This window comes from Pyxicephalus adspersus, chromosome 3 (genome assembly GCF_032062135.1).
Source record: "Pyxicephalus adspersus chromosome 3, UCB_Pads_2.0, whole genome shotgun sequence".
Lineage (NCBI taxonomy): Eukaryota > Metazoa > Chordata > Amphibia > Anura > Pyxicephalidae > Pyxicephalus > Pyxicephalus adspersus.
The window spans coordinates 54,055,890-54,081,500 of NC_092860.1; the positions used below are offsets into that span (position 1 = coordinate 54,055,890).

At 38.4% G+C, this 25,611-nt stretch overlaps 2 protein-coding genes across 16 annotated transcripts in view; one reads left to right on the forward strand and one right to left on the reverse strand.

Annotated features, from left to right (window-relative positions):
- Positions 1-1,116: 1,116 nt before the first annotated feature.
- Positions 1,117-19,922, reverse strand: HAUS8 (HAUS augmin like complex subunit 8). 2 transcript variants are annotated; one of them, XM_072404679.1, is made up of 11 exons: positions 19,762-19,914; positions 17,769-17,830; positions 15,684-15,739; positions 13,510-13,624; positions 11,429-11,542; positions 11,005-11,081; positions 10,079-10,153; positions 5,329-5,487; positions 4,550-4,691; positions 3,650-3,791; positions 1,117-3,034 (listed from the first exon to the last, which is right to left on the reverse strand). In XM_072404679.1, exons 1-11 carry the CDS (start codon positions 19,794-19,796, stop codon positions 2,902-2,904), a joined length of 1,110 nt encoding a protein of 369 aa, XP_072260780.1. In that variant the 5' UTR covers positions 19,797-19,914; the 3' UTR covers positions 1,117-2,901. The 2 variants fall into 2 exon arrangements, with proteins under 2 accessions (XP_072260780.1, XP_072260781.1); XM_072404680.1 differs by lacking the exon at positions 1,117-3,034 and adding an exon at positions 4,413-4,467 and having other exon boundaries at positions 3,659-3,791; positions 19,762-19,922.
- Positions 19,923-20,041: 119 nt separating this feature from the next.
- MYO9B (myosin IXB) overlaps positions 20,042-25,611 on the forward strand; it is a 71,281-nt gene continuing 65,711 nt past the window's right edge. For 12 of the 14 annotated variants that reach the window (XM_072404667.1, XM_072404665.1, XM_072404666.1 and 9 more), the window contains exon 1: positions 20,043-20,388. The gene's annotated coding sequence lies outside the window, so the exon portion shown is untranslated. Of the gene's footprint in view, positions 20,389-25,611 lie in introns of all 14 variants that reach the window. The other 2 variants (XM_072404674.1, XM_072404668.1) reach the window with 2 other exon arrangements.

The following is a 25,611-nucleotide window of genomic DNA, read 5'->3' on the forward strand; positions in this document are numbered from 1 at the left end:
TATTTCCTAAATATCATTTTAAAAGCCAGTTCCTTTGATCATCTCCAAGCTTCTTCATAGTTTACCTAATGCAAGTATACAGCAAATTAATTTTATTTGTAGCCTTTCAAAGGTCTCTATGTTTTAGGCTGGGTACACATAGACATTTTTAAAAACGCATGTAAACATTCCTACTGCGTTTATATGAGTTTTTTGCACTTTTATTAGCGTTTTAAAGCTTGCCTTTAAAACAACTATGCTGTTTTTTTCGTTTCAAGCTCTCATAAACGCTGGAAAATGCCCTCATTGAAATCAATTTTCCAAGGTTTTCCAGCGTTACCCCGCGTTTTAATTATTTTTTTTTTTTAAGCGTTGCAAGTAGCGTTATACATAACACTAACACTCATAAACGTGCCTCAAGGAAAGTCCTGGTGTAGATTAGCCCATTGGAATGCATGGGAATTTCAAATATGGGCTTTTAAAGCCTTTAGGGTAAATGGTGGGGAAAACGTCCGTGTAGACTAAGCCTAAAATAGTATTGTTGAAATTTGTATGATGAGACTATACTTGGTATTAGTCACTAAGTAGTCAATAAGCCCTATGCTTGGTCATTTAATTGTCTGATGCTAGAATTTTAATGACTACAAAACCTTTACATAACAGGATGTGAATCTTCAACCACTTGACATATGGAAACAAGCACAAAAATGGTAAATAAACATTAAATAATATTTTTAATATGTTTTGTACCATGTCCTTGTGCATAAAATTCTTTTATTTTTTGTGAATCTGTTCTAAAGCTATTTTACCTAAACATCCTGCCAATAACACTTCAGGTTGCATACTGACAAACCTAAGCTATTGCCTTGCAATTGTACGCAGCATTGTCAGCATCTTCAGCTGGTCTATAAGCTTAAATAGCTACCAGACCTGATAAACTGCCCAATGGCTATCTGAAGGAGTGCAAAAAGAAATCTGACAGCTCTGATGCAGATTGTGAGGCAGTAGATTACCCTTGTCTGGCTTAAACAGGAAGTGCTACAGGATTTATATTTTAGTAACACATTGTACATTCTCCAAATTAGATCCAAACAATAAAACGTTGCTAAAATGATTAATCAATAAATAAATGCAATATCTTAATTATTTCAGTTTATTTTGGTTCAAAAAAACAAAAAAAAAAACAAAAACTTGTTCTAAGACATATAAAACATGTAAAAAGTGTATTAGCTTTACAGATTTAATACAAAAGTGCATTGTTATCATTGATTTTTTTTTATTTTTAGGGTTTTTCATTTTAGGAACATTATACAAATTTTTTTTTCAGGTGCATCACGGAAATGTGGGTACATGAAGACACAGTAATGAAGTGGCAGCCATACCAGAAAGTGTACAGACAATATGGGGGGGCAGGAATGGGAGCGCTAAACACTGCTTTATAAAAAGTTCAGCAAACTTTTCTTGGCTTCCAATTTATTTATGCAGTGAGAATGTGGACATGGAAGGAAGTTGGAATATCTTGGAGGGAGTGCTGAGAAGTTCCCGGCTTTGCCCCTTCTAGATGAAATAGAAAAAGGAGTGTAGGGGCATATGACAGCCTAATATCTTAGTATGTAACTGTGCAAATATCAGGTCTTTGCAATTCTTAAAATTTTTTTTTCTTTAAGCGAGAAGCTGTGATGGCAGAGGCACATGCAAGTTTCACGCTGTTGGAGTTACGGGCCGCCATGAAGTTTTTGTTTCTCCAAGGCAAGGAAGGACACTTCTCCCCCAGTGTTTGTGACATTCTCAGTGTGAATGTCCTTTGTTGACTTTCCCTGGACAAACAATAACTTTATGACGGCCCGTAACTCCAACGTCCTGAAATATACACAGTTGTACCTAACACATAATGCAATATATTAAAAAAGGGGGTACATTCTTAATCTGCAGATTATTTAGCACATTTCTAACCTTTAAAGATGCCCCCACACTATTTTTTTCTATTTCATCTGGAAGGGGGTAAAGCCAGGAACTTTTCAGCACTCCCTCGTATAGTACCAATATCATCTCCAGGGTTCTCCCCAGGCACTTTTAGCTGGGTGCACCACCCGGCACATTTCAGCACCCACCCAGCTGTTTTTGGGTGGTTACCAATGAGTTTGGTCACAATACAGGGACTGCCACCCACCTAAATTTTCTTCCCACCCGGCTTAAAAAATTTCTGGGTTGAGCACTGATCTCACATGGTCTAGACAAAGCCAACCCTCACTTACTGGGTTTTGGCACCAATCTTAGACCTATATTTAGGAGGACATAATGAGGATGGTTTACTAAAGAAGTTTAGAATATTCATATAAAAAATTAAACAAAACCGAACATTGCTTTTCAAGTGAACATTTTCAACTAGTTTATTATTAATTATTAGTTCTTGTCAAGTACAACAAATGCTCACTATTATTACTATGATCTACAAAATCTACATAAATAAACTGTAGCTCTGGAACAAATCCAACAACTAAAACCTAGGTTAAAGCTACAATCTGATTGTACAATCTTCATTACATTTAGCAACAAATACACAGCATATGGCCTATATGACTAAGTATAAAGTGAATGGATGGTTTTGCTTCTGTAACTACACAGTTGATACCAAATCTAAAGAAGACTGTACAGTCTGAATGTAATATGTCTGGTCAGCTTTGTGCTAACATGGATTTCCATGAAGTGTTAAAGACCTGTGCACAGAACCACCTTTATATCCATATTAGTACACGTATCTGTTATGCTAAATTTAAAGACCTTTTATCAGTGGTCTACGGCTTTATAAACCACTTCCCTAGAGATTATATCTAGCTTCATGAATATCTTTCAACAAGTTACAGAAGACCTGTAGAAAGTGCTAAATCTGAAGTGCACAAATCATAATGAATATTTATTGTGTTATACAACGGCTAGGTCAAAATACCACTGCTTCATGACATCCACCTCACAGTTTTCTTCCACTGACTTTTGGCTCTGTAAAGAGATTTCTTTGTTCACTTTGGATGACAAATCCAGGATCTGGTGTAAACTCCTGTAACACAAGGTTAAAGAATAATTAAATATATTTACATAATGCACACAATTTTACCTGCAATATTTTCAGCAAGACATTTTAGCGCAATCCCACCTGAACTTTTCTTTTTTTACCAATTTCAGGTACCCACATACATGAGATTAGTTGCCTGATACAGTTACCTTCCATGTCTGAGGTTGGCTTCACTCCATTAAAATTTTCTTGTAAGCTTGGACAAGCTAAATTTTCTACTGATGACCCCATAACTTTCTCCAGACTCTCCACCAGTTATCTCTGAAACAACCCTTTATTAAATTAGGTGTAGGATTAGGTAATCATTCAGGATAAAGAAAACTATTAAATTGTTTTTATGGTGAATAATGCTCATCTGAATTTGGAAAGGATAAATTATTGAGGGTGGTAAATTATACCATAATACCATTTAAAAAACACATTTATGCTTATAGACAAACATTTTTTTTGGCTAAAACAGACCTAAACCGCCTGGCGGCTTTATGTTTAGGATCTAAACTAAAGGGTGAATGCACCATGTACTTAAAGCTGGGCATCGCCGCACACAGAGCCAGCATCCAGGGATTAGCTCTGCTTTAGGTGACCCTTTAACATTCATACCTTGAAAGCTCTGTATCTGTCTTAAGAGCAATGTCTTCCAAACTCTTAATAGTGGCAAGCAAATCTATACTTTCATCATAGGAGCGTGGCATCGCCTCTTCCAGAAGTGATTTGGTAGTACTCAAATGTTTCTGAATATTATCTTCAAAAAGAAATGAAAAAATGTTAACAAATATAATTTTCATTGTACCACTAGTGAATATACATTGAGCAGCAAGAGCTATTTAAAACCTGTGTGAACAGTGTTAGGCAGACTAGATATCTGTTTAATAATGCATCTTAAGAATAAGGAAAGGAAAAGAAAAGACTTATGGCACCCAATTACTTTTTTTTTTTTTTTTTAAACCCTGACTAAAATAATCATTGTATCTTGACTACTTTTGGAGATAGCATAAAAAGAAACAAAACTCGGTTTATGGGGGCAGTTACTAGGATACAAATGAGCCTACACCATGCATACAGGGGGTACAAATGCTACAATTACTCCTGCTCTTGTTAGGTCACGGGGCCTAAAATATGTATCAATTTTCTAAATTGGCAGAGTAGTGTTGAAGTAACAAACAGTTTTTAAATAAATAACTGGGAGCAATTGCTTGTACACCTCTTCATCGAATACTAAACAGCTAAAAGGAGTGAAAAAAAAACTTCTGATCTGCAATTCAAAAATTTGCAAACACAAAGCGGTATTTAATGATTCATCAGCATAAGCATTTGTTTCCCTTATCTTTCACCTAGTGATCTTGTAAATACCATACTTACTGACCTAAGGTGACAACACTCATTCAGGTTCTGTATCTTGGGAGGAACAGTGTTGTCACCTAGGACAGAAAACGTGTTAAGACAACAGAATACCTCTCAAGGTATTAGACATAAAATTTCATGCATTAGAGATGTTAATACCTAGATATCTCTGTCGCGTGCCAACAACATGAATGTTATTAATGGGAAGCTGGTGCCTGGTGCAGTCCACTGCTGTTGCAAATGATGTGTAGCTGTCTTTGAACGGTTTTATAGCTGCAGCAGACGGTACTAAACCTTCAGCCTGAAAATAAAAGAAAGCATTTTAATACTAAAATCAATAGAGCTAACAGGACAAAATAGATTACAAATCTAAAATATTATATGGCACTATTACTTAATGAACAACTTTATAATATTATGCTTACACTTTGAGGGATAATATTTAATTAAAATGTCACAATCTAGCAAATGAAAATACCAAATGAAAACAAAGCATATTGTTCCTGCTATGAATATCTGCCAATCAATTATGAGCTTTAATCCTATAAATAGCCTAACATTTCCATTACATGGCATTCCCAGGTACAAATTTCCTTGGGTTGATCTGACAAGATTAAATGATGAGAACTCATTTCAAATAACTGACATCTTTAAAACATTGAATTTTGGCTAACAGCAATGTGCTAAAACATGTGTACAGCTTTTAATGTCTACTCATTCTGAAGGGATTTGTGCTGTAAGCACATTTTTAACATAGTTTTTCTCCCTGGATATGCTGTGCAAGTTGAATGCAGCCTACTGCAAGAAAAGGAATCTTGCCATGAACTAAAAAGGACAAAGTGTTCACATTTTAGGAAAATGAATAAAACACTAAAATCACCCTCAATAAATTATGTTATTACATTTGAGAGATAATAAAAATTTAGAGGGAAAACTACCTGCTTTTCTAACAATTCATTAACTTGTATTTCACTTCTGTTTAGTGAGAGATCACGTTTCAGTTGGTACACCTTCTCCTGTAGTTGGTTCTTTTCCTCAATTGCTAGTAAGAGGTTACGTTCTGCTTTCTCTTCCAGTCGTTTAATATTCCTCTGCATCTGAATTTATTTAGAAAAGTTCCAGTTAGACTTACCGGTAACAATATCATAGAAATGTTCCCAGGACAACAAAACAGAGATGATTGGCCCCTTTACAGGAAACACACTTGAGAGTTGTTTAAAGCCCCCCCAAAAGTTAAGATGAGGATGACTACCTCCACCTGTAAATGGGTGGCAGGAAGCTAACCTTAATTTTCTCCAATCATCTTCCAGGACAGCAAACCTTAGAAAAGCAAGCAATGAGCCTATCTTAGGGTGGGACCATCTTTTGTAAAACTTTTCCCCCGAAGACGAGGTCTTGCTGCAACAGAACCTCTGCCTGAAGAAAGTACCCTGAGAAGATTTAGGGCAGGGCTATCACTAGATTTTTTACATTTTATAAAAGGGTGGATAACCCAGGATGTCACTAGAGATTTGGTTGAATGTGTTTTTATCAAGGATGTTGGGGGTCCTACCTCTTGTAGACTACAGGAATAGTCTGTCTAATCTATCAGGTTATGATACACTTCAAAGCCTTTAAGCATTTTCTGGGGCTTTATAGCATTATAAGATTACTAGGACTGCTTAAGTCCCTGATCTCCTCTACATATCTAATGAGGCAAATACAAATGTCAAAGACAGGGTTTCTCAACCACGGTTCCTCCAGTGGTTGCTAAGGGTTCCTTGAGCAATGACTTAAGTGACTCTCAGGTTAGTAACCAATGATGACTTTTTGGCTATCTGTAAGGGTGGCAGCCTTCCCACTGGCAAGCAATGTAAGAGACAAATTCCCAATGAACACTAAGCCAATGAACTGTGTGAGCTGTAGATATAATAATTATAAAAAGGGTAACCCTAAAGACTTGAAAGGTATTTCAATGGGTTACCTCAAGTTTAAAAGGTCGAGAAAGACTGCTCTAAACACCTGTCCCCAGGGTTACAGGGATTGTTGCAAAAGGAAGGCAATATATTTTTTTTTGTAAAAACATGGGCTGTAGTGAAAGCTAACAAGAACACTGCCTTGAACGTTTTAACCTCCCTAGTGGTCTAATTCCGTGCAAATTTCCATGTAAAAAGCGGTACAATTTTTTGCATGAAAATGAATTTTTCATTGCATATAATTCTAAGGCATAATTTACCGATATTTAATAAATTTAAATTAATTTAATACATGTATAATGAACTTTAAATAACAAAAAACACTAAAATGTGTTAAAAAATTAAAAAAAATAATGAAACATTTAATGTAAGTGTACAGTAGCATGTAATATATATATATATATATATATATATATATATATATATATATATATATATATATATATATATATATACACATACGCATATGATATGAAATTTTCTTTGTATTGGACTCAATACAGCTATTTTGTCTTGAATCCAATAATGCTGATCCGCCCGCCGGCACCAACGTCCCTGGGCAAAAGGAGTTTTCTACTGGCTCCCACATTTCCAGTTGCCAACATCCTTCTGTTACAGAAAAATTGGGGTTCAGAGAAGGTAAGTGTCCGGCTATGTGTACAAGGCAGCTCACCAGTCGTCCAGTCCCTCACAATGCAGCGTCTGCAGGATTGACCGCAGGTCAATGAGCGGTACTGAGCATCTCCCCGAGCCAAGGTCCCATGGCACAAGTAACTGCAACCTCACCGCCAAGCTGAATGAAGCCTTAAAGTTTTGTGAACTTTAAAGGGCACCACTGTGCATAGACAATTGTCAGTACCCTAATGTTCATTGCCATTAAAGTGGCCCCCAGAGGGTCCCCAGCATGCAAACTCAATTTGGGTACCCTGGTCTTGAAATAGCCCCCCTAATGTGAAAATATCCCTGACTCTGTATTTACAGTCAACTCTCACTCAACCTCATGCTGAAGAATCTACCACCACATGAATGGGTGGGCTTGAGGAACTCTTTCTTCCTGCACCAGTGTGAAAAGGTTTTTTGCTGCTAAAGTTGTTAATTACCACTGAACATAATTATTCTTTAAGCCTTCTATGTCTTTCAAGTTCCATGCCCACAGGTGAATTTAGGCTGGTCTGAAATGACCAACTGAATCAGAAGATGTGGTCAAATGAGTTGCTGCCAAAAGGGCTGGCAAAATGAGCTTTTGTTAGCACGATTATGCTCCTTTGCTTGCCATAAACTGTACTACTGAAGCTAAAGGTTAAATATGTACGTAGTATTCTCCTAGCATAAACAGTATGCATAACATCTAAAGACATACTGTATCACCAAGTTTAAAGGAAGATTGCACATGCTGACCCAAAGAATGTGCATATTGCAAAGTAGGCACACAGCAATACCCAACTGCATAATTAAACAGAAGAGACACATTTAGGGACTAATTTATGAGAACATAAAATGGAAACCCAAATAATTCTGCTCTTTGCTGCCATTAGGAATTGCAGTCCATACAGTTACTCCATATGGCAAAGTGATGGGAGCATCTGCACGTCATCTGAAATACTATATAATAAGAATGTGTACTGTAAAGAGTACTAGCATAACCAGGGACACTCATTTGCAGTAAGAGCAGTCTCTTTAGACATCAGAGGAGCCCATAGCAACCCTTAGAATATTTTTCGGGTCTTGGGGAACACCTGCTAAAACAAATTCATCAGGGGTCAGTGGGAAAGATGTTTCTAATCCTAGGGGTCTGTGGAAAGAATGGGCAATTATTTATCACTCTTTCAAAACTGCAAATCTTGCAGTGTACATATTCATAACAAACCAAACTGAGGTATAATTGTATCTAATATAATGTTCCTATAATTCCACTTGTTCGCCACATAAACTTATTTGCTACAAACTGCTAGACATGACCAACAGCCTTTGAATTGGATAACAAGAATTGACCCTGTAGCTAAAAATTCTACAAAAAAGGAAATTTAGGTAAGAACTGCAATCATCTGGACTCTCTGCAACATATCTAGAATCGGCTGCAATGAGGCTGCATATGAGGCCATTGGTGTGCTGAAATCACACCTGCAAAGCATGCCAACTGTGAACACTAAAGCAAAGCGTGCATACATGAGGTCTGTAGTGCAATGTGACACCAAAATTGTACTATGATGTAATCCTTTTAAATGGTCTGAAATGCACTAGGACAGCGGTCGCCATCGGGTGGTCCGCGGATCTGGCCAGTGTGCCCCCAAGCGGGGCCAGGAGAAAGACCCTGGCCCCCGTACGGATCGCAGGCTCAGGGCGGTGGGCGAGTTGTGTCTCCAGTCACAGGCTCAGATCTGCAAAGGGAGAGTGGGCGGGTTCTGGCATCATAACATCAATCCTGGGGTTGATCCGCTTTGAGTGACACCCCGCTGCCTATGCATAACGCAATTGTTGTGACAGGACTCTGCTGTAAAAGTATTAGGCATAAATCTCTTCACTCAGCATATACCCGTCTTAACACAGCAGTGATTCCAGTTAACACTCAGGTGGGATACGTTTTCAGCATATTCATTTCATACATATAGCTTTATCAAATTAAATCACATAAAAAAGTGAGGTTTTTGAGGCATAAAGTAAATAACTAAGCAGCCCTGACTGCAGAAAGATTGTCTGGGGAGTCCAATTAGTACAATTCAAGGGCCATGCACCTGTGGATCACAGACACAGACACACAGGCACACACACTAAAGTAAGGAAAACTAACCTAAGAAGAAAGAAATAAGGCACATCAAGAAAATAAAAGGAAAGCCCAACTAAATAATAAAAACTTAGATGGAGAAATAAAAATGAATGTGAATTATGCCAACCAGCACCCCTATAACATCCAACTAATACATGAGAAGAAAATAGAAAAAAAAAACAAAAAGACTTACGATCTAGAGGCTGAAATGCACATCCTTAAAAGGTCTTTTTACAAGCAGAAGACCTACAGCCAATGCTTTTCTCTCACTCAAGCTCAGGAAGTTGAGAGAACAAGTACAGACAGAAGTATGTCATTCCCCTCCCAGATTGAAGTGGCATCACAGAATTAGGAATAAAGCTAGAAACACCTGTTTGCCTGGCTTTCCAAAGCTCCCACCCAGGAGCCTGCCGCCCGACACCAGTACCCCAGCAATGTAGCCTCGTTTTAAAGAGGAAAGATGGGCGAAAGCCAATGCTTTCAGGACCAGGGCCTTAACCAACCGCAGGGACGAAACCTGGAATCAGGAGAAAACTCTCTGGGCCCGAAACAGGGAAAGCCAATATGAACAAGCTTTGTGCAAAAAATTCTGAGTTTACGTACGCTTTAAGGTTTTCTCTTTACAAGGAGACAAGAGGTATAAAATCTGATCTACCATAGTTTAGTACAATATACATGTACAATATATTGAGCTACGCTCCAGTGATTTGAGCTTATCATTTACAAACATGTTAGTATTTGTGTTCTATTGGTTTCTGAAGGAAAATCTGATTACTACAAACATAATACATGGAAAATACCCGTATGAGGCCTGATAAGCACAAAGGGAAGCTTGTGGAAAAAACACTGCTACAACAGTTTATCTGAAAACAAATGTCCTGTTTGGTAAAACCTACAGATAATAAACCCCAAAGTAATGCAGAAATTACACATGAAATGTAAACAAATAATCATATCATGTTAACTCACCTTTAGGGTTAAATATGTAAACAACATAGTTTGGGATTCACACATATCTATTATGTCTGAGGGTACATGGTTTACCTGTTAATGACAAGATTTATAGATTTATGGGTTATGACATGAATTGTATCTGCAAACTATGTAAACATGTATCAAATCAACACTATAAATATACATAAGTAGAAATAGTAGAAACATCTTATCAGAGGTTCCCCTATGGATATGCGAAAAGGACTGCAATCTGTAAAATACTTTCCTACTGACCGCCTCTGTATAAATACAAATCATATTGCCATCACAAATAACGCCGAAGAATGTTACGATAATATGAAACTATTCAAAAATAGTCCCTCTTTTAACGTTTAGAAAAATCCTGTAGGCTAGGTACACACAACACATGATTCTCAGCCAATACGAGTGGTCGAGCTCATCTCAGACGAGAAACTTACATGTACAAAGGTTGTAAGACGTCATTAATGGATCCGTCTTGGCAGATTCATGAACGACAGAAGACAAACGACAACAAAAGAAGTGAAAACATTCTCCGTTGAACGGAACCGTGCTGTGTGTTCATTCATCTTTCAGCCTTTGTCGTTGGACACGATTGCAAAAGATCATTTCCAACGACAATATTGGAGCGTGTGTTCGTAGCCTTAGCTTCAGGCTTATTTCTTTCATATAAATTGACCTGATTTTCTTACTTAACTGATAATAAAATAAAAAAAAAGTTTAACTTTTACCCAATTACATGATGAACAGTGAATCAGCACCATCATATCTGTCTAGTGAGTAAACCTATGAAGCAGCAATGCTAACACAGATTAACAGAGTAGCAGACATATGAGAACCAGAAGAACAATGGCCAATATAACAAATAATTGTATACTCCACTAATAAAACTTTCTGCATTAAACAGATACACAAACACTTACAGGAGCAGTGTCTTTTCTAGGTTTCCTCTGTTCTGATGTGGATGAAAACTTTGGGGTCAGTTTTTGTAATGTTTTATCTAAGGACCAGAAAAACAGTATTGTTAAAAAAAAAAAAAACTTGTTCTACAATCTTTTCTTTTGCTTTACTACAGTACACTGACTAATCTTTTTACTGTCATGGTTATATTCTCATTCTGTACCCTTGGTGGTGAGGGTGTTTCTTGTACAAGTTCAGTCACTAAATGTAGCTTAATGCAGCATGGATGACTTGACACAACGATTTAATCAATAAATGCTATACTCCAAAAAGTTGAAGGGGAATGGATAGAAAAAAAGTGCAGAATGGAGAATATCACAACAGGTTGCCAAAAAAACAAAAAATCTAATTTTACTATCATAAGACTGATTAATAACACGTGGTTACCGTTAATAACAGAAAAGTCTAGCTCTGGGCGAACAAATTTGTGGCCTTCTAACAATGTAGATTGTAAATCTTCTTTCCAAAGGAGGCTTCCATCTGCGACACTGGCATTCATTGCTAAAAAAAAAAAAAGGGTTTATGTTATTAGCATTTTAGATGAGAACTCAGATCAACCTAAATGTAAATAAGCACTGGTCTAGACCAAGTGTATTCAAATTTAGAAATCTAGAGCAGGAGTGTCAAACTCAAATACACAGTGGGCCAAAATTTAAAACTTATACAAAGTCATAGGCCAACCTTGAAATTTTTTGAAAAAAATTGAGTTTTTCCTACTCATTAGATATAAAACATTTTCATTTACAAAGAGGTTTTGCTTAACACTTAATCTGGAACAAGCCTATAATAGAAAGAGCATAAGAATTTTCTTTTAAATTTTATTTAAGAAAAAATCTTATGCCTTTTTCTCCATTTGGAGTAAACTTTTAATGGTAACCTTTTTGAACAGGCTAACAATAATAACAATTTCTTCTATGAAAATCCAAACATTTAAGTCAATGCCTTGGATTAGAAAGGAAAAGTACACAAAGAAAACATTTATTCAAGGTCCAAGCCAGATACCTGGCATTTCTTCTTGGATGCTAGTTCATCAATGTTTGGGGTCAGGCTTTGAGCTGAGGAAATCCTCAGGATTGAGTGAAGGTGTTCATCAGTAAGATGACTCCTGTGCGATGTTCATCTTGGAGAATAGTTGCTCACACAGATATGTGCTGCCGAACATAAAGAGCAGTTGAGCAGCTTGGGCACAGAGCTGGGGCATTGTGTCAGGGATGTAAACGTGGAAATTATGCAGCGCCCACAGCGTCATACTTTGACTTCAGCGTGTCACTACACTGGAGTTCAATCAGCTCCATGTATCCCAAAAGTTACTCTGTAACGATTTGAGTCCACTCCACGGATGAAGCTGACAGCTGGGCAGTATCAGATGTGTCGCTGTTCTCATCCACAGCAAAGGAGATAGCAATAAAATCTTTTCCCTTTTCCCATCAGCTGTTCATGTAGATTTGTGGCAAGTTCACATGCACAATTAGCGTCGTAAACTTTGGTGATGCACTTTTTGACTAACTCTCCCTCATTAAAGAACTGGGCTGTTTTTGCAATCTCTGCTGCCACAATAAAATTAGCCTTTACAGCAGCCTCTTTGTGATATGGCTTTTGTGAACATAGGCTGCCATGAAACCAAACTTCTTTTCACCTCCTCTACTTTCTGGCTTTTTTGCGCCATGTGTAGGTCCCTTGTATTTGTGTTTCGTTTCATAGTGTCTTATATTATATTCTTTGGTTACAGCTACGCTAATTCCACACACTAGACAAACAGGTCTGTTGTTTACTTTTGTGAACAGATATTCCGCTTCCCACTTTTCTAGAAAGCTTCTGTTTTCCACCTTTCTTTTATCCATTTTTAGGAGGGGTGGCCAGATGACAGGTGACTAATGAATGTCAACAGAGGGGGGGTTGGGGGCGCTTGTGCATCTTGACTGACCGTGGAAGATGCTTAAAAATTCCGCCTGTGCTAAACTTGACTACACATACATTTGTTTTTTTACAAGCAAAGATGGCACCTTCAACTTACAGATGATGCGATCACGACTTGCATCACTTGGATATAAGCAGGCTACACACAGCCTGAGACACCTCTATATGACAAGGCCATGGGTTGCCAAGAATCCATTGTAACAACAAAAGCCTCCTGGCACCTCCAACCTGTAGCTGAGGGGGAGTACTGTAAATGCCAGACGTGGCCATTGCGGGGCTAAATCTTATGAGTGGCCTGCCGCTGGAATTCCCTCTTCATTGAAAGAGCGCTGCTACTACAATTGCTGGCATTACTTACGTCTATAAAACAGTATGTTGGGAACTGTAGTAGCAGCGTCATTTCAATGCAGTGGCGGCCAGCTGCAGTTCACATTTAGGATTCCTTTGGGGGCCCAAAAAAAGGACATTGTGGGCCAGAGTTTGACACCCCTGATCTAGAGCATTAAGTGAGGTACACTGCCACTAGTAACCACTCTAGACACTTTTCTTACCAGTTGCAGCCTTCATCCTCTGTGGTGCTATAGATCTGCGTGTAGGAGTGCTATTTCCTCCCCTTTCTGAGACTTTTCCAGCTGAAGACACTGTTGAATTTTCCAGATTTGGCTTCTGTAAAAAAGATAGAAAATCAAGCTAAAAACACAGATAAACCTGATTACTAGATCACACACCTCACTTACCTATCCAAATGTCCAAGATTATATAAAGAATATAAATAGGACAAATTAGACCAAATGACAAACTCAAATATACCATGGAGCAAATAACACTAAAGTACTTGGACACACTGTAATTAGAAATATGTTATTGTATCACATTATGGAAACATGTGACATTTCAGCACCTAAAAAAATCCACATCCTAATGAACATAACTGGTAAGGGTGGATCAAATGTTTTCCTAAACAAAAGAAAGTTTGTTTTTATTTGATATATATCAGTCTATAGGACTACAGTTTATTGTTGTGTCTGCATTAGGTGGTCAGCATAAGAGTGTGTGGCTTAGTTCTAGGACAAGTGAAGTGAGAGGAAGTGAAGGCTTAACATGTCCCTAAACCCGAACAATGAACTTACTATCATGGCCTTATTTGGGCTGTTTATTAGATAATTGAAAAAACGCCATTATATGTGATAGGAGCTGTCGCATGTCTTCTGTACACTTCTTGTTATCTCAAAGAGCTGATTCTTATCATAGACTACAGAATTTTTAAACTTCATGTTGTAGAGATCTGACAGAGTTCCAGATCCTAACAGACCTTCCATTATTTTTTTTTCTCCCAACGTCTAACAATTTGCACATTATTTAACACCTCTATTGCTTTCTCTGCCAAGAATGGACATGCATATGTTTACTATGTACAAAAAGCTGAAAAAAAAAATAAAATAAAAAGGAATATTTTTCTAGGGGAAGCTGGAAGTTCTGCTTTAACAGCTGGGTGCATTTCAAATCAACATGTATTCTATACTGGTAGGGTCATTTAAGAAATGTGCATGTATTCCAGAGATGTAGTGCATATAACTTTTTTAGGGTAGATACTGGAAGATTCGAAAAATACATCAGGGTTTTACTACTATCAGATACTGATAGACAAATAAAAATTTGATAAAAGAAAATTCACTGAACTCAGCCAGAAAAAAACAGGACGACAGGAAGTGAGAAAAACCTATAACTGTGGCCTACACTGGACAGGGGCTTTAACTCTTTACTACTTTATTCAGAGAAACAGGCTCACTGCTGTGTGTTGTGAAAACACATTACATGAGTAGTGTAGTAAGTGCATAACCATCTTTTTGTTACACATACTTAAAAGCATAATACTTACTACTACATAATTGTGGTGCAATTTATTTCAAATGAAAACCCACCACACCTTATCACACTTTTGTAGCAGCTCAGTGCATTGCTACATGTCTTTTTGTGAGCTTTGTGGCAAAGTCAGCTTGTGGGCTACATATTAAAACACATGCTATTTATTATACAGCACCAAAATGTGGGATTGCACACCTGTCCTCATAGCACATATGTGAGAATGAACCCTAAAGCTATTATTATCCCTTGGCGCAACCCAATCCTGACTGCGTAAATGTGCACCTGCCCTCAGGTGCAAAAGAGAAGGAAGTTGGTCAGCAAGAGCCTCAGCCACTGTGTTGCAGGCTGGAGTGTGCTGTGAAGGCAGCCAGAGTGGGTCCCAGGCAGAAGATAGAAGGGAGAGTGGGTCCCTGGCAGAAGATAGAAGGCAGAGTGGGTCCCAGGCAGAAGATAGAAGGCAGAGTGGGTCCCAGGCAGAAGATAGAAGGCAGAGTGGGTCCCAGGCAGAAGATAGAAGGCAGAGTGGGTCCCAGGTCTCATGAGAGGGGACAGAGCTTCAGGAAAGCCAGGGGGCAAAACCAGATTGGAACGGTGAGTAAAACAGTGTTTATTTAGTGTGTGTTGGTAAGAGAGGGAACCTAAGTGAGGTAGCCAGAGGCCCAGCTGGGCTACTGTTTATTGTTTTGTTGTAATGTGCTGGAGAGTGCGCTGTAACACTTGCCTAAACAAACAAAAAAAAAATGCTTTTGTTTTGGACTTTTGGCATCTGCTACCTCTGATCTGCCCTGTAAGCATCCCGGTATTATGAGCAATCCTCAGTAAAATACCACAACCCCTATACATTCCCTTTAAGGCTTACCTTGGCAACCTTGGGCTTGTCATATTGCATGTAACGGGATTTTACCAACTTCGGGGCTGCAAAAGTATGAAAGTGAAAAAATCCTATAATCTCCAGCAAGAACTTTTTATATAAAAAATACCTTCAGTATATATATGTTTGGTATGCAAGAAAAAAAACCTCATAACTAAATGTAGAATAAAAAAAAAAAAAAAAAAAAAAAAAAACACCCATCAGGTAAGATGAAACAAAACAAAATTGGCACATATAAAAAAGCCTGTCCCGTCCTGCTTGCCTAAGAAAAAGATCCCTGTTCTCTGCATGGTAAATCCCATGCCCCTTGTTTGGAGAGCTCTAGGTATGATTCAGTAGAGGACTTGCTGGACCCCAGAGGAGACCACTGCTTTCACAGAGATACGGGATCCTGGCTTTTCAAGCAGGGGACAGGCTTTTCAAATCAGTGTGAGGCTGCCCCCTCCCCATCCCTTGCTGGGATGTCTACTTTGCTTTGGCTGCATTCTAAAGAAAAACAAACTGTAGAACCCAAATCTGATTTTGGATGTGGTCAGCAACATGTACATAAAGCAATGATTTGCTTGCTATCCTTAATTAGAAATTATTTTCCGTTTTATACATTTATGCTGAAAGGGATGATAGGTAAACCCATTTTGTTTAAGGAATGCATACCTTACATTTTTTTACAGTTAAAACCAGTACTCCATATTGGCCACAAGGTGTCAGAATTGCAACTGTCTCCGGAATGTCTAACTTCCTGGTGGTATTTGTTGAGTCTGTACACAGCACACTCATAATAAAACCGCCAACATGATAGATTATCTTCCTGCCTTATAGTGTAGCTGGAAATACTTCCTGATGAGCTGGAAACAAACAGCTCCCTATATGGCTGTGGGAAGCTAATGTGAAAAGCACAGACACTGATGTAAACAATACACTAAGACAGGATACATGATGTCATATTAATTAGTGCCCACATCTTTTAAGGAAGTGAAGCATTATAAAGATATTTATATTGAAGGAAAAAACATTTTTTAGTCTTTTTTAGGTATGTCACCTTTTGTGTTTTTGCGTTTTGTGTATCTTTCAGGAAAATTTATCACACACCCAGTTAGGCAGCAGTGTATAGTATAATATTCCCAAAATGTTATATCCATAAAGTTATAAATTAAATTTAGCAGGCTAATCCCCCAATTTCAGCTTCTACAATAACTTCATATGCATATATTTACATACACACACACACCCAAAATGTTTGGTTTCACAGTTTTGACACATGAGCACCACCCTTATCAGAAACACCACACCACATTTAAGTGTATAAATAGCTGGTGTTTTTATCTTACATTTGGATAAAGTAAGGAAGAGTCAAATCCCACCTACCGGGGAGTTTTCCCTCCACTTCCTGTCCTAAGCACACAAGGGGAAATCACGGTCATAGTCCTTATTGATAAATGTGTTCCCATTGGAAGATTCACCCTTTGTTTTGGTGAAAAATATTACACATGTTCTATCACTGTAATAACAGTCAACGTTGATATGACTTCACCAAACTTGGCTGAAGCAGATTTGTTTTTTTTTTTTGTCAAAACACAAATTTATTTTCGATTTTTTAAATAAAAAAAAAAATAATTACTACTTATTAAAACCAAGTACAAACTAGGTTTTAACTGTACTCAGAACAGCCGGGATGAATGAGCAAAGCCTGAACTTAAAAAAAAATAAATAAATAAAAAAACACTTTGAGTACAGATCTGTCTTTATGGAGTTGTCTTTGCGATAGCTTAGTAACTTCCAGTTTGGATAGGGCTTCTTTCTATGCAATGTGTTTCTAAAGCTGAATCCAACTAACATTTTTTTTTCAAGAGATGCTGCTGCACGAATCACATGACCACTTACAAAAACTGAATTGTTCAACAAAGCCTTAGGGCAAAAAAAAAAATCACCACTCTATGACATGGGTAATCTAAATCTAAGATAACAAGTAGGAACACAGTTTAAACTAAATTAATTACTAAGTATGCCAACAACTTACAACAGTGGATAAACCCCTACAGGTAAACAGTAATGTATATTAGGATTATATCTGACCTTTCTTTTTCTTTAGGGCAGTATCACCACTGCTGCCTCCTGAGCTGTTTTGTGAACCAGACCTGTAACACAAATGAGATTGAGGTTAAAGCAGATCATCCATTCACTAAAGTGGAAATTATTGCCAAAGTTTAGATGCAAACGGCAAATATTAATGGAGACAGTATTACTATTTGTAGAAGGTCGGTGGACACCGCATCAACTCAACAATGTAAAAACAAAATCAAACAGGTAGATGTGTTTTACTAAGAAATTCTGCTATTTTTGAACCTGTGTCCATATTACACCCAAACTTTTAGGGACAGACATTTGCTATTACAATGTCATTTAACTTTTGGGATTTATGTTTTACAATGGCAACATTTTGAGCTGTTAAAACTGACCTATCACCAAAATTTTTAAAGGGAAGACAACCCATTTAAGTAAAGTACATTTTTAAAAAAAAAACTTTTCAAACACTTTTTTATAAAAACAGAATGGGAGCACAGACAAGAGCAGATGTCACGCATCAGAGGAGGCTTCTGACTGCTTCGATTTAAAGGAGGAAGGTCTTTTTCCTACATTTGGAAAACAATTTGCTGATCCCACTATCTGCAGTGAGATCAGAACCTCCCCCCCCCCCCCCAATTTACACTGGCCAAGTCACCCAATTTCATGGCTGTGCAGTGCAAAATTGGGAGACATAGGCAGAAGTTGGAAGAGGAAGAAAGATGGTGGTGTTAGATTTCAGGATGGCGTGGGACCCAATTCAGGAAAGCTCCAGAGGGATCTGCGGAAGATATGGCGAGCGTGATTTTTTTTTCATTAGTTTCACTTTAAATAAAAGTTTTGCATCATCTCTGTGATTTTGTGATACAACAATGTAAAACAGTCAAACATCCTTCAAGAGTGGGTATCCCATAAGTTCTGCCACAGGTTATACATATTTAATTGTTGGTATCTTTATCCTTGCTACACTTAGTTACTGATTTGGAACAAAAAAAAACAAACAACTGTCCCTGTACCCTGCATACAAGAAGTGAAGATGACCACTTAATTATGCAGCCCCTATGTTTTCATGACCGGTTTCTTTGAGGACACACATGTATTGAAGAATCTCAAGCCACTACTATAAATCCCACTCACAATCCTAATCATGGAGCAAGTTACAAATTAGGAAATCTGACTTCACCTTTCTCATTCTTCCAAGGCAGTAAGGTAACACAGTTTAGGATTCCAGCTACCAGGCAGGTAACTAACAATCAGCCAATGTATTTATCACAGCAATAGATTTGCAGAGGCAACAAAAGCAAGAACATGCAATGCCAAGCACAGGAGGGATCATCAGCACAGAGCCAGCAAGCAGGGTCATACAGAAAGTAAGGCATTCTCTGAGATGATTATTAAACAGGATTTATATAGCACTCTACATTACCTCCCTGGCAGTCTGAATAAGTACTTTTAAATGTCAAAAACAGTACATTTAAAAAAAATACTTATTTTTAATTTTCTGCCTGGTCCCACCTCCCAGCCACACGCTCACACTGTCCAGCATCTGTGTAGCTGGGCCAGCATCACCAAGGGAAGCAGGTGCTGGGCATCACTGGAGGACGCCACAGCAACGTAGGGACCAATTCCACCCCGAGTGTGGCTCAGTGTTACCGCTGGGGAGGTTACATAGGGGTTGCAAATGACAGACATTGGAGGAGGAGGGGAGGACCCTGACCTGAAGAGCTTACAATCTAAGAGAATGGTTTAAAATAAGTAAAGGATGAAGTAGACTATTTTCTCTTTAATGTTGTACACTGTTGTACATGTTGTAATGTTCTAAATAAAATAACTCTGGAAACGAAGTATTACATCACAGTATACAAATAACAGCTGACAGAAAGATATTCTGAAGATAGCTCTGCTTTTCAGAGATACAGGACACTTAGGACGTGCTCACATGTATTAGTTAAGAATTGATAAATAATTACTTAATAAATGCTGGTAGCGAATACTTAGCACTCACCCTGCCTCTGCCATTCCTCCACCCTCTCCCGCCATCTCTTCAACCAAATTACAATAAATACGTATACTCGGGACGTCAGAGAGCCGGAAACGGAAAACACTCTATCCTAGCTGTCTACAAGCTGCAAGACGGGCAATCTGGACTCGATGGTAAGTGCGGCGTTGGTTTCTCGTCTCTATCATGCTGGATGACTCTTTGAGGCTTGAGGAGACGCCTATGCGAGTGTGGGAGGAAACCTGTGTCCGTGACGTCACGGGGAGGAAGTAAGGAAGGAGGGAGAGGGGGGCTGCTGAGAGAGTGCAGAGCTTCCTTCTTACTCTGTGTAGGAAGAAAAGAATAAAGGGGAGCGCTGAAAAGGAGCACAACTTCTACAAAGTGTAAGAAAACAGCAGGCAGAGTGACTAAATGACTGGGGGAGAAATATGGAACAGCAAATTTAGGTAAACAGGGTAAAGAATTCTCTGCAGTAACATATTCCTTTCCTCAGACTCACCCTCCCCAGTCACAGGCTAGGGCTCCATGGGCAGTTTTTTTAGGAGGAGCCCAAACACCCTTCAATTACTGTAATTAGCCTGCAACTTTCTCTGACAATGACCCAGAAGACAGAAACTTCCACTGGAGCTTGAAGTAAGTGAATACTTTATAATCCGCACTGACTTGTAGTCATTAAACACCATTGTGAGATTTTGTAATAGCTTTCATAATGTCTTTGTGATGATTATAGTATGAAAGGTTCTGATTTTCTAGTAGCTTTATTGTATAAAATGTGGGATTGGCAGCTGAAATTTTCAGCACCCAGGACTTTTAAGCTGTTAATAAATGTAAAAAGTTAAACATTAGTGAGTAGACCTTTAAAACTCATTTACACCATAATACACACAAAGGATCTAAATCCACTTGTGTGCACTAAATGTCTTTGTATATCTAGATATTACCTTGTAAAAGTTATGATGTTGTACATGGCCTGTGCAGAAAGTAGAATTATGGGAGCTCCACCCACTACAGGGGGCGGTTACAAGACCAGACATCATGCACAAGAAGAAAGAGCAGTAATGACTGGTCTGTACTATGAGAGGATCTTGTACCAGGTTAGGTTTCACTCTGGATTATTGCACAGATCTGAAACAAATACACAAGGCATAATAAAATCTTGGTGGTACATTTGGTTTAGTGGCTAGCTCTTTTTACTTTGCCTAACGGGTTTGAATCTTGGCCAGGACACTATCTGCATAGTTTACATAGTATGTCAGGTTAAAAAAAGGCAAGTCCATCAAGTTCAACCACTAGTTTGATTGGGTTTTCTTCCATATCCCCAAAATATGCAGTTAGGCCAATTGTCATCCCTCCAAAAAATATGGTCCTTAGACTGTGTATACAACATGTGATTGTGAGCCCTCCTGAGGGGCAGTTAGTGACCCCACTATGGACATTGTAAAGTGATAATTAATATGTAAGTAATATTATTAAGTAACAACACGCATGCCACTTTTATTTGAACAATATTTTCTGGAGTTCAGCTTTACGTTTGCCTAAAGTACCATAAAAAAGTTCCACCCTCAAATTCTTTGCTTCCTGGAATGTGAGTGTGCCTAGGCACTCCTGTAGTCTCATAGTTGTATATCTGCCGTGCCAGGTCCAAGGCACCTCTGATGTTTACGGAGTGAGATTTTGTGATATTATTGCTGTACTGCACACTGTTTTCCTTGTTGAAGAGGAAGGTGCACCTAGGAACGTGCATTGCATACATCTCCCTGCTGCAGGGAGTAACCCTATGGAAAACATGCTTCTCATTATGTTTTATTTACTTTAGACAGTTGGAAATTGTATGGTGTCATGGCATTTCCTTTTTGGGTGACATATATTGGAGAGAACTGAATCATTCTGCATAGACTTTCTACTATGGTAACTTTTAGAGCTTGTACAGACAATCGGTGGAAACAGCAGTTGCCGGGCGGCTCAGAGTGGCTGGCTTCTTGCCACCCATTTGGAAGGCGCAACTGCTGCACTGGCTCCTAATGAACCAGCATTTCACGAGTTTACAGCCCCCCTTTTCATTCCCATGAGAGGCCATGTATTTGACACTACAGCTCAACCTGTTTGAATTATGCCTTAGCTTAAGTTCAGAGCTGCTTCAGTATTAGGTGATAACTTCCAGCAGATGACACCTTGCCAGTCACTTGCACCACAGTGGGGGTTCCTAAAGAATCAGTGTCTCAGGTTTAAAAATTGGCAACAGTGACCGGTAATGTACCACTCATTGCCACCCTTATTTATTCTCTATGGGGCTGCCATGGGTAGAAGCTACTTGTAGCATCACTCCCAGGCCAGTGGTTTACTGGCATGGGGAATTAGTAACTGCACAGCAACCTTATTGCCAATCTAAATATTTTAAAACACAGCTTAAAGCAAAATTCTAATAGCAAATACCAAAAAAAAAAAAAAAGCAAACATTGAGAAAAAAACAACAGTGTATAGTAGCAACATAGTGGACCAAACTTGTGTTTCATGGGTTAAATGTGCATTCACACTGCATTATAGCTATTTCTTCCCATCTCTTTGGTCAGTTGTGGGTCTGATCAGACTACCAGAATAGGAACAAAATATGCCACAAAACATTAACAGATCCCTGTATTAGTGTGGAGTTATTTGTCTACATATAGAAGAGTAGAGTCCATTCGTCTACATATACAGGAAGTAGGTGGTGAGCAAATGCAATACCTCAGTCTGTTAAGTCAAAATTAAAAGACATAAAGGGGTTTAAAAGCACAGCTACTTAATGTATTTTCCTTCTTTAATTTTAAGTATAGTTGGGCTTTGGGGTCATAAACGTTTACTTTGGAAGGTGTTGGGGTCTGGAAGTTTGAAGAAACTAGTATTGCATCATTGAAACCTTTGTGGTGTTTAGATTACAATTTTAAAGTGGCTCTTGCCAGAAAAAAAAAGTATTTGTAGAATGCCACAACAGTAAAATAAACTGGGCTGATTTACTTTCCAACTACTAGATTGTAAGCTCTTCGGGGCAGGGTCCTCTCCTCCTGTGTCACTGTCTGTATTTATCTGTCATTTGCAAACCCTATTTCATGTACAGTGCTGCATAATATGTTGGTGCTATATAAATCCTGTTTAATAATAACTACTGGCCTTACAAAACACCTCTTGCCAAATTCACTACAGGAGATGATTCAGAGGTCACCAGGAGGAACCCGTGAGAGCTGAAACAGACCTTAGTGTGTTGGGGTACCACTGAAAATAACTGGCCCTGTGGTATATTACCATGATGTATTACAGCAAAGCATAGGTGTAAATAGGCCCACCTTGATTGGTTGGCTCTTCTTTCCAAAAAGGGGCCACCTACCTAGTAGCTGCTCACTTGTGAATTGTGTCTGTATGTGTATGTACTAAACACAGCGAGGGTGATTCATTAAGTCATTGATGTAGAAGACAGAGTGTTATTATTACAACCAGAAGGTGATCAACATTAGAAGCCCCCATGTGTCCATTAGACACATCCATGCCTTTGGGCAGAGCTGGAAGGTAGTGAAAATAAACTCTGAACCAAAAGGGTATTCTCATGGGATTTCCAGCTTTGTCAGACGGTACAGTAACATTACTCATGCCACCCAGGAGTGACTTAGGCCGGGTGTAAGATAAGTATTTTGTTCATTGTAGGAGGACTGGACAATTGCTCAATATTGTTGTGATATGCATGGAAGGCTTACAGCAACACATTTGGTCGTGTTACACCACAATAAGGATCCATTTCCAAGTCTCCATATATTCTGTTTATAAATAATTACTTAACACTTGTAAAGCGTGTGGGTTGTGTAGCATTGTGAATACAAAGAAAAAGCAATCTATTCTGCATAGATAATCATAGAGATCTCCCTATCGATCTGTCATATGAGGCACAGACTGAAGACATAAGGCAGTTCATGTCCATGGCTGTGAGTAGGGACTGTTTTCATATCTTTTCTGACATAGTGAATGGTTAGTGCCCCGGGGTGCAGCAAACATATGAAAGTTATTTTGAGAGGCACTGAGAGGGGGTGGAAAGGCCTGAAAACAGTGCTGGGTTTTGTAAAAATGTGGCCACAGGAGAGTTTCTCTGTTAAGAGTCAGTCCTGTGCTGGAGGGGAAAAAGTGAAGATCAAGCACTGCCCCTTATTTTATATTTTGTCCATGAATCATGTCTTCTACAGCCAGTAAGCATTACAGTTTGTAAGTCCTCATTATTCAGTGCAAAATTCTAGGAGTAGTTTTAAAGGAAAAAGAACAGAATAGCTCCTAGCCTGTGTGTATATGTTTTGTGATACACTGTTTTGCCAGAAGTGTAAATCCAACAGTCAGATATCAGCCTGTTTTAATCCTAAAGTTTGCTGGTGACATATAATTTGTTAGCATATTTAGAACAATCTTAGTCTTAGTCAATGCTTAGTATATAAAATAAGTGTGAACGTATGTGCTCCCAGAACAATGGGTGACTTGGTATTGGCAGCTTGAAACTCTAGGTGCTCGAAGTTTTATCCTGGATTCATGAATTTTACATTTTTAACTTATTGTGATGCTTGTTTTCATTCATGTTTATTTAAAATGCTTTATTCTTCCTGCCTTGTTTCTAGTTCTCTGGCTTAAAAAATGGTCTTGAGCCACATACACATGCTAAATTATTGTCATCTAAGATGAATGATTACACAGGTCAACAAAAAATTAGTTTTGATAATTATCAGAACCACAACAAACTTTTCCAAATCAGTTTACTAAACTAATTTCAGATCTGTTTTCAGTTTTTCCCCTAACACATACAGTTTCCTAGTTATGAGTACTATTTTAGTTAACATTGTACGTGCATGTATTTTGTACTAAAACATGCACCATTGAAGTGAATGTTAATACATCTTCAGTGTGAAGTAAAATAAGGCACACTGCGGTATAGAACTACTGAACAGTGTCAGTCAGGTACCAGTGTTTCTTTAGAAATGGTTACAGTATGATTTTCTTGTGTACTCTTTGGATTGTGGCGGTACAGCATCCAGAAGTAGTCTGCCATCATACTTTCATTCCAGGAACCTTGGTAGCGGTGCTCCATTAACTGAATGTCCTGGTGAAAACGTTCTCCTTGGTAATCACCCACCATACCAAGATTTTCCTGGAAGAATTCTAGATGTGAGTGCAAGAAATGTATTTTTAATTACATGCAACAACCCAGTTTCTGGTATGAATCAAGCAGAATCTGAACTCCTTCCTTGTATGCAGGAGACTTATGGTTTGCCCAGGAAATTTTCACACAGCCACCTGAATGCATCCCAAGCTTCTAGCTCAGCTGCTGAGACAGAATGTTTGAAAACATCGTCCAGCAAAACAGACTTGATCTGTGGCCCTATAAATATCCCTTCCTTCATTTTTGTAGTGCTTATGTTTGGAAACTTCTCAACAGGGTACTGAAAACCCATGGAGTTTGATTTACCTATGGCCTTTAAAAGTTTCTTCATCAAGCCTAACTTGGTGGCAGAAATATTTTATGCAGATCAACCAGAGGCAGAAACTTGACACTGCTTGTTCCGGGTTTATAGGTATCTCTTGGTAGCCAATTACGCTTGACATCATGGTCTTCCATAGATCGGCTGTCCCATAGGCATAGGAAACAGCAATATTTTTTGACTCCTCCTTGCATTCCCATCAGCAAGCCAATGACCTTTAGATCCCCACAGATGTTCCACTGGTGTGTTTTATACTGGATTGCTTCAAGTAGTAACTTCATGTTGTCATAGAACTCCTTTAGGTTAACGGAATGGGCAATTGGTAAACTTGGTTTGAAATCACCATTATGCAGTAAGACTGCTTTCAAGCTTT